Source organism: Vigna umbellata, chromosome 4 (genome assembly GCF_029865625.1).
Source record: "Vigna umbellata cultivar VRB3 chromosome 4, Vumbellata_1.0, whole genome shotgun sequence".
NCBI classification, from domain to species: Eukaryota; Viridiplantae; Streptophyta; class Magnoliopsida; order Fabales; family Fabaceae; genus Vigna; species Vigna umbellata.
In genome coordinates, this window is record NC_142168.1 from 49,817,394 (window position 1) to 49,826,884 (window position 9,491).

At 32.4% G+C, this 9,491-nt stretch overlaps 1 protein-coding gene across 2 annotated transcripts; it reads left to right on the top strand.

Moving 5' to 3' along the window:
- The first annotated feature begins 1,205 nt into the window (after positions 1-1,205).
- Positions 1,206-8,881, top strand: LOC124820916 (uncharacterized). Of its 2 annotated transcripts, XM_088114344.1 has the most exons (6): positions 1,206-1,342; positions 1,427-1,727; positions 2,710-2,835; positions 3,147-3,353; positions 3,974-4,026; positions 8,721-8,881. In XM_088114344.1, the coding sequence occupies exons 1-6, from the start codon at positions 1,292-1,294 to the stop codon at positions 8,805-8,807; spliced, it is 825 nt and encodes a 274-aa protein (XP_087970470.1). In that variant the 5' UTR covers positions 1,206-1,291; the 3' UTR covers positions 8,808-8,881. The 2 variants fall into 2 exon arrangements, with proteins under 2 accessions (XP_087970470.1, XP_047148662.1); XM_047292706.2 differs by lacking the exons at positions 3,974-4,026; positions 8,721-8,881 and having other exon boundaries at positions 3,147-3,665.
- Positions 8,882-9,491: the final 610 nt, after the last annotated feature.

Sequence of the window (9,491 nt, forward strand, 5' to 3'; positions counted from 1 at the left end):
CAAACCGCGAATGAAAGAAGAATAAGGAAAGCGCGAAAACAAATTTCGTATTTTTTCCTTCCCAGAATAGCCTCCCCTGATCAATTGAATATTGAAATTATTTTTTCAAATTTAGCCAATGGACATCTGCCTCGTTGGCGTTGTCAGAAAGTTGGCAAACGTCAAAGAAACATTTTCCTTTTATTATATACGTAAGTAGACATGGACACATCCTCTCATTTGCACGCCTTCATTTATTTGTACAACCACAAAAACAAATGGTGGTGCTTCTCCAAATCCATGCACGAACATTTTTTATAAGTGGAAACAAATCGAGACTCAATTTCGACATCTCTTTATCTTTATATCAACTATTCAATATTTAAATATAATGGGTACACATTTTAAAATAACCCTAAAAGCAACAAGTGTCATAAAAATGAATAAGATAAAACTATAGATCTTATAGCCAAAACATTGTATAAATATATATTAGACATTGTAATTAATGCTTTAGATTCAAAGTTATTATAATATATGATAATTTCTTTATTTATAAACTTTTCTAATGTTCATATATGATTCATATATAAGAGAAGATTAAATGTAACTCAAGTAATTTATTCATCCAATTTTGTGAGATATGTAATTAGAGAAAATGTGACAATGTCACTTAATATATTGAATCTAACAATTGTAGTAACTTTGATTCAATACATTAAAATAGTTCTAAACAAAAGATTGATACAAGATGATTTTAGAAACAAATATTTGAAAATACAAAATATGTTAAATTAAGATAAAAGGAATTTATAATTAAAATAAAAAAAAGTAGAAAATTTTAAATATAAGTAACGTGTTCGTGCTTTCAATCTTTTGATTATGAAATAAATTATGCCGGAAGAAATTACTCACCTTCTGCACTTAAGATATTAATTATACTTTGGGCTATGATTAATCTTTATCAATATCATGATAAAAAAATATTATGATATTTTGATTTAAGTAATTCTCTTCTTGTTAGTGCGTTTTTTTTAATCATTGAAAAGTTGGATATTCCATATAAATTCAAACGCCTAAATGATAGATTCAAATACCAAAACTAAATTTTGAACTAAAATATTTACAAATAAATTATCAGTAAAATAAAAATAATTTCAAATCTTACCATTATAATTTCTGAAATGAAAATATTTAAATATAAACTGTTTGATTTGAAAACAAACTTTGGAAAACTTAGGCGCCAAAAAAAAAAGATAAATTTCCCCAATTTTCCCTGTATCGTCTGAAAACAGAACTCTCTTTGCATCTAATGTCGACGCTCTTCATCGCTCTCCAATGCTACCAATGCTCCACCATGCAGGTACACAAACTCTCTCTCTCATTCTTATTCTCATTCTCATTCTAATCCTAATTCTATTTTTATTTATTCGGTGAATGTGTTCAGGTGAAGCAGAAGAAGAAGAGCAGCAACAAATGGAGTTGCGCGATCTGTAACCAGAAGCAATCGGTTCGAAGAGTCTTTGCCCAGGGATTCATGGCTAAGGACGTTCGCAAGTTCGTTCAGGACTTCAACATGTCGCGCAAGTCCTTCGACGACGGAGAATTGCCTCTCGCCGGAACCCTAGATCCGGCACCAGGAATCTCCGCCGGCGAAGTTAGCCGCCAAAAGAAGAGAAACGATTGGTCTGCCTACCTCGACCAAGAGGATCATCACACTCTTGAGGAGCAACAACTTCATAACGATGGTTTGTTTTACAGCACTTGTACACTAAATTTGTATTCTGAATTTTAGAAATTAGTTTTTGGTAAACTTTTACTTATTTTCTTGCCTTAGAATTTCCTGAAAATAAATGCTGGTTTTGTTCTAAATTGTGTTTTTGTGGTTGTGATTGTGAGCATTGCGGTTGTGCAATGTTAAACTTTTTGTCTGTACCAACCATGAGAAAGGATTATACAAGTATTTTAATTACTGATATATCTTTTAGGGTTTCTACATAACTTTAGAAAGAACTATAAGATTATTTTTATCATCGGTGTATCTTTTACTGTTTATGAAATCTCCCACCAATGCACAAACCATATGGTACCTCGTTTACTTTTTTTCAACATTCCATACTACCACACTATTTGACAGGTGACACTTATAAATTCAACTAAAAATTAAAAATTGTTGTGAATGAGGTGACACTTGTAAATTAAAATGAAAATTGAAATTTGAATTTGCTGTAGATGAACTACAACAGATTGTATGACTGAAATTTGGTGGATTCTGTTATGGACAACTCTACAAAAGCATTATTGTGGTCATAATTGTGATTGCGGATCACAGTTTAAAATCATATGGTGGAAATTTAAAAAGAATAGATTTTAGAATTTAATTTAGAGCCTAATGATTATATATTCAGGTAAAATGGTTTTATATTATTATCCAATCTCATATTTGTTTGTAAGACTACTTCTAATTATGGTAAAAAGTGAAGAAAATCTTTTCTCTTTAATTCATTCATTCATTTGGTATAAATATATTTACAGAAAACATCTAAGACTAAATATAAATTAAACTGGAGAGGTTTAATAATATTAATTGTGTTATACATGTGGTATGTATGTATATATAAATTGTAAGGTTTTTAGAGTATTTTTTTAATGTTAATACTGTTTTTAACTGGTCTTATAGTGATTACATATGAAGTTAAATTCCAAATTGTGACGGATTGAACTGCACAGATGATTGCGAAAGGCTTGTAGTGACTGAGTTGCCGACGGGTATGTTCAAGAAGAGCAGGGTGACGGAGAATAATGCTGCAGGAAGTGGCAAGTGTTTCAAGAAGACACTTTTCCTTAACTCTCAAGGTGCATATTCCTTTATTCTACAATGTGTTTCTGTATATTTCAATTTCTTCCGATGGTTCAGAGCATACAAAACTTCAAATTTTATACCTTTTTTTATTGCACTTAGCTTAGGCATTACCAACTGAGAATTATTGGCTTGTTACTTCATTTTGTGAGATTTTATCTACTTATGTCTTAAGGATTAAGGGTAAACAAAAAAAATATATTGTAAAATTTAATTATGTCATTAAACTAAAAACATTTTAATTTATTAATTAATTCATTAAATAACTTGCACATTGTGTCATTTACGTGGTTTCACTTTGATGCAGAGGATCCAGTTATACAAAGAGCTACATCAATGATTGAAAACAATCCAAAAAGACGAAAAAATAACCTGACACAATATGATCAGGTTACTCAAAAATTCAAGCAAACAAGCACTGAGATAGCCTCCAAATGGAGCGGTTACTTAAATGAGTACGATGACAATTCAGAGTTTGGACTGAATAAAAGCTTCAACATGGACAAAAATTCAGGTTCATGTGCTAACATTGTCTTGGAGACAATAGCTAATGAAAGGGTGGAAGATGATATTCACCCGGATTTTATGTGAATTGTATCAGTATTTATGATTGTGTGGACTAATTTTTTACTTTTACTAGAAAAAATCACTACTTATGAAATGAATATAACAAAGCATCCTACAAATGAATGTAAACAGTACTATTTTTTTGGGCTATTTGTAATGTTAGGTTTGTATATATTAGAAGGGAAGATAAAAAATTATGATCAAATTACAATTCCTTTCTTAAGACCACGAGCACACTGCATACCGATTGAGGAAAGAATGGAGTGTTTATGTAGATCATTATCAGAGCAGAGCTTATTGTTTAGGGTTCCTCCACTAACTAATATAGCGTTAGTATTGGGGGTGTTGCTCCCTCCACCACCACAGCCTTCTCCCTCCACCTCTCCTCTACTATTTTGCTCCTCAGTAAAATTTTATTTTTAGAATTATTGTTTTTTAATTTTACTCATTTATAACCTATTTCACTGATAACCTACGTAGTTCCTTGTATGAGTAAAATATTTTTTTGCAAAGCTCAGTGATCGTGAAAAGAATTATCAAGCAATCTTTCTCTTGCTTTCGGTGCAGTACGTGGTGCAGTGCGTTTGTGGTGTAATGTGCTTGTCGTGGTTCCTCTCCAGGTACGTAGTCATAATCCTTCCAATAATCCTAAACCCTAAACCCTAAACCCTTCCAATAATCCTTCCAATAATCTTTCCAATAATCCTTTAACCCTAAAACGTAAAATGAAAACGAAGCCTAAACGGATGACATCCTTCAACGGATGTCAACATCCGTTTAAGGCAAAAACGGATGTCGACATCCGTTTCGCCTTAAACGGATGTTGACATCCGTTGAAGGATGTCATCCATTTAAGCTTTGTTTTAATTTTATGTTTCTGTTATTATTTTATTAGATATTTTAATATTTTGATTTATTATTTTTGAATATCTTTTTAATGTATTTTAATAATGTATATTTATATTAGTTTATATTTAAATATTAAAATATTAAAATAATAAAATAATAAAAATAAAAGATTTTATCTTTAAGGATATAATTGGAATTAAAGATAATTAGGGAGGTGGAGTGAGAAGGCTAGGAGGTGGAGGGAGCAACACCCTAGTATTGGTGTTTGATTGATTTATTGAAACAAGGATTCATTGTTTTTTTATTTGAGATATTCATTTTGTGATAAATGAAAGAAGAGTATGGATGTTGTAAAAAGGGCAATTTAAGGTTTTAATCCTTAATATAATTTGAATCTTATTTAGAATACGGTACATGTGAAATTATACAATGATTTTTTTTTTATTTGAGGAAAAAAGAGTGAAATTTGAAATATAATGAATAAGATTCAATCAATATTGATATGTTGTTAAATAAAACTTGAGTATCACTTTGTACTTTGTAAGGAATATTTGACATAGTTTTAATATTGTTTTTCTTTTATCAATTATTATTGTAATTTTATTGTTTCTTTTATAGATTATTACATTTACAACTAATATTAAGAGGTCTTGTGTAGTTCTTACAATTTCAGGTGTTTGATTTGGCTGCAATTTATAAATGTATTCTTCAAATAATTAAAAATTTGAGAAATGTCTAAAAGAAAAGAGTAGAAGAAAACAAGTAAGGCTATAAAATATGAAAGAAATTAATACTGTTGAAAGCAAAACTCTAACATATACAAACCTGGGCCAAGACGTATGTTATATATAATAGAAAAAAAAATCAGAAAATTGCACTTAAGTGCAACACAAGGTGTCCTAGACCGCAACAAAGAAAACTATAAAAACAGTCGTTGTGTTGAACGAGAGGGAGAAATGGTGACCGCATCATGCAGAATTTGATTTTTTTTTTGATGAATTTTGAGAGTCTCCCTCAAGGTAAGAGTAGATAATTGAGCACTCCCAACTTGGAGCAAAGTTGATGGAGGAAGAATTTTGGTTAAGATGTTAGCTTTTTGAAGGTTAAAGCATATGTATAGAAGTTTGATAACATCGTGATAGTTTTTTTTTTTCACAATGTGACAATTGATTTTTATGTGCTTGATACTTTTATGAAATATTTGATTAGAAGCGATTTGGAGGGCGAACTGATTGTGATTATACAAAAGGGATGGTTGTGTATGGTGGATTTGAAGATCTTGTATGAGATAAGTAAGTCATTGTACTTCACAAATGGTTGAAGCAAGAACTCTGTGCTTAAGTCATTGTACTTCTGGAGACATTTGGCTATTTCTTTGACTTCCAAGATATAGGATAATGATTGAGGTAGAGAATGTAACCACTAACAGAGCAACAATAATTACAGCATCTAGCCCAATCTGAATCATGATTTGAATTGATCTTCACTGCTAGCAAGAAGATTCCTTGTTTTTAACATAAACATCCAAATACATGGATCTGAGTCAAATCAAACCCTTCATCATATAATTTTTCAAATGGAGAAAGATTTTTAAGAAAAAGAATGATAATACGATTCATCAAATGAATCACAAAATGACAACATAATTCCATAATTCCATAATTGCATACAAAGGTTAGATTGAAAGATTAATGCACAAGTGACATTTAAGACATGTTGATGTTTCCTTTCTACAATGTCTTGTTCAGGAGTTCCAATGCAACTTGTTTTGGTTTGTGATGCCATCAAAATTAAAATAGTTTTTCATTTCAAACTCATCCATTATCAGAACTTATGACCTCATCGAATTTTCCAAATTGAATTTTCATAAATGCAATGAAATTAACTAAGTGTATAAGGGTTTCAACCCTGTTTTTCATAATGTAGAGGAAGTATATTGAGTACTGTCATTAATAATAATAGAAAGAGAATATCCATCACCATTTAGAGAAGAATTTGAACATGAACCTCAAATATCAACATGAATCCATTTAAAGGGTTCGCATTCATGAGAAGTGCTATAAGAAAAAGAATTTTATTTTGCTTTGCAAGATGAGAAATGCCACATTTAGTAGACTCAATGAACTATATATGAGGATGTTTGTGTTTCATAACAACAAGTCTTTCATCATAAGGGTAACCAATCTTAATATATGCCAAATATTATATGTTACTATGGATCGATCGAGAAGGGTGACAAAGTGCAGGGATAAAACCGAGCGGGTGGATATGCAAGAAAGCGTCTCGCAACCGCTCAGTCCCGACAACCGTTGAGTTAAGACACAATTAATGTCGCAACGGCTACTGTTAAGCAGTTAAGGTTTGCATTAATGATCATTAAGAGGTAAAATTAATTGGTCAGATTCCTTTAAACTCTATAAATAGGGGTTTACTTTCGAGAGGTAAACGTACTTTTTGACCTACTATTGAATCATAAAAGACCTATAGAGAAAAATTCTGACTTGAGCGTCGGAGTGTCTTTTGCAGGTCACAGCCTCTTCCAAGAAAAGCTCGAATCCGGCCCTGCCGCTCCTAAATCTCCGTCGCGCCCGATTTACTCCACCATGGTTCCAATTGAACCTCACGGGTCCGCTTTGCCGATCCGCCGTTAGCGCGTCGGAGTCTGACCTCGCCAAGATCTCCCGCTCGTCGTACGTCGCCGATGGCAAGAGCTTTTGGCTTAAGGTCGGGGGGGGGGGGGGACAATTAGCAGTAGCGGCTGCCGTGAAGCGGCGACCAAGGGGGAAACGCATGGGAGGTCGTACTCCGTTGGTGCGTTCGAGTATTTAATTGACGAGGAGGCTGCAGCTAAGGTTGAGATTGAGGTTGAGTTAGGTTATGCTATCCAGATAAACGTTTTTGGCGAGAAACATGCAACAACCAGTTTTTGTTATAAATCTTCAAACCCCAGTAATGGACCTAAAATTATGTAACGGAAATGCTTTTTCAGAAGGAGAAGGTGTTGCAGGCATTGGCAAGCCTAAAAGGCGCATTGAACTAACTTCATTGGAAGAAAAAGGTTGGCAAATTTTTTCTTGTATCACTTAATGTGGAAACAAGAAAAAGGTACATCCAAGATGCTTGTTATTAGTTTGTTAAAATGAAGAGGTGTCATTATCTTCATTTAGCATTATTATTTCCAAATTGCGATCATATGATTGATCATGGAGGAATAGCAGATTGAGAAATTTGCCAAAGGAGAGTTGACAACCTAGTTATGTCATATATGAGTCTAATGAGATAGTTACAAAGCAGCAGTAAAGCACTTACAAACTCATCTGTGACACATCCTAATGTGAATTCTCCATTGTAATCTTCAAACATTCAACCGAAAGCAGAACGGTCTTGCTTGTCCGGTTGTTTGGCCTTATAACTTAAACTAGCTTAATTTTATTAACTACATTTTTCTGACTGTTCAAAATCGAATTGTTATTTTTCTTCAATGCAGATAACAGGATCATGGCGTCTACTACATAACATGAGAAAAAGTTCTAAAAAGAACTCTTATCAACATAGAAAAAAGTTCTAAAAAGAACTGTCATCAGTTGATGCTCAACATGGGAAAAAGTTCTAAAAAGAACTCCTATCAACATAGGAAAAAGTTCTAAAAAGAAATCTCATTAGTCGATGCTTAATATGGGAAAAATTTCTAAAAAGAACTCCTATCAACATAGGAAAAAGTTCTAAAAAGAACTCCCATCAGTCGCCGCTCAACATGGGAAAAAAGTTCTAAAAAGAACTCCTATCAACATAGGAAAAAGTTCTAAAAAGAACTTCCATCAGTAGTTGGACCACCAAAGTCCAACCTTGTTAGGTTCTAATGGCTTCTCATTATCAAAATAAAATATTTAATATTTTGTTAAACGCATATTTTTGTGAATGAAAATATCTTGCACAGGAAAAAGTTCCAAAAGAACTTCAGGCGTCTACTGCTCAACCTAGGAAAAAGTTCCAAAGAGAACTCCTAGAGTTTGTTGCTCGGTACTGAGAAGAATGAAGACTTAAAGCACATCGAAATATACTCCCTAAATATAACGCGAATGGTCTCTCTCAGGCTCACAATAACCCAGACGCACCTCTTCCAATAAAGAGCACGTTTGGGCTTGGGGGGCTTGTGCACCGTAGGACCACCTGGTCAGCCAAAGGATCGGGAGACTGACCGTCCAACAAGAAAATGACTGACCGGTCTGGAAATTAATCTGAGAAATCAATGGGAAGTTAATGAAAATAATTGTCATTTATTGACAATTAACAGGAATAATGTTATTTATTGGTGATTAATGAGTTAGACTAATGGTAAACTCATTATAATAATTTATAAATATTTGTCTGACAGATAAAGCAGATAATTTTACTCTAATATTAATCTTTATTACAATATTATTACGCAAAGTCACTGACTTGAGCGTCTGAGTGTCTTTTGCAGGCACCCTCCCCGCGGCTAGGACAAGGAGAAGAGAGAGAACAACACAACTGGATGATGGAGCGAATAACCTTGAATGCTTTGAGTTAGGGATCTCAATCTTATCGAAACATTATATTTCATGGAATTACAATAAAGAATAACATAATTAACGTTTTTCATATTGTATAGAAGTTTTAAACACATAAAGACCAACATTATTGTCAACTAAACCAGTACTCTCTTTGGTATTCTGATCCTGAATAACACATAAATTTGAAATAAATATAGCTTCATAATTGGGAATAAAAGCTAGTTTAGAAATAGAAGTTAATTTATATGCAAAACTAGGTGTATAAGACATCTTTGATAAAAAAAAAAACAAAAAAAAAACAAAGCATGGCTGAATTTGACAATGCCAGCATGAGTGACCATAACCTTAGATATATCAGGCAAGCTAACAACTACAGGTTGTATTTGCTTATAAGAAATTAAATTCAAAAGAAAAAATATATATAAGAAGTTGCATATGAATCAATAATCTAGGTGGTTAAAAGTTCTCTTTTGAACGAATTACAAAGGTAAAAAAATGTGCAAGAGTCCATTGGGTGAACTACATGTAAGCTTTATTATTGTCAACATTAGATTGTAGTAATAAGGTCATCAAGACTTAATGTTATGAAAACAATAACATTAATTTTAGGTTCTACATGGAAAAAAACTATTTTCAACAATCTGTTTTTTTTCTCTCAACATAAGAAAATATTTTATTAATTTGAATAATGGATCGACAAG

Coding starts and splice junctions, on each gene's coding strand:
- LOC124820916 (XM_088114344.1), top strand. CDS start 1,292: ATGTCGACGCTCTTCATCGCTCTCCAATGCTACCAATGCTCCACCATG. Junction 1,343..1,426: donor ACCAATGCTCCACCATGCAG/GTACACAAACTC, acceptor GAATGTGTTCAG/GTGAAGCAGAAGAAGAAGAG. Junction 1,728..2,709: donor GCAACAACTTCATAACGATG/GTTTGTTTTACA, acceptor TGAACTGCACAG/ATGATTGCGAAAGGCTTGTA.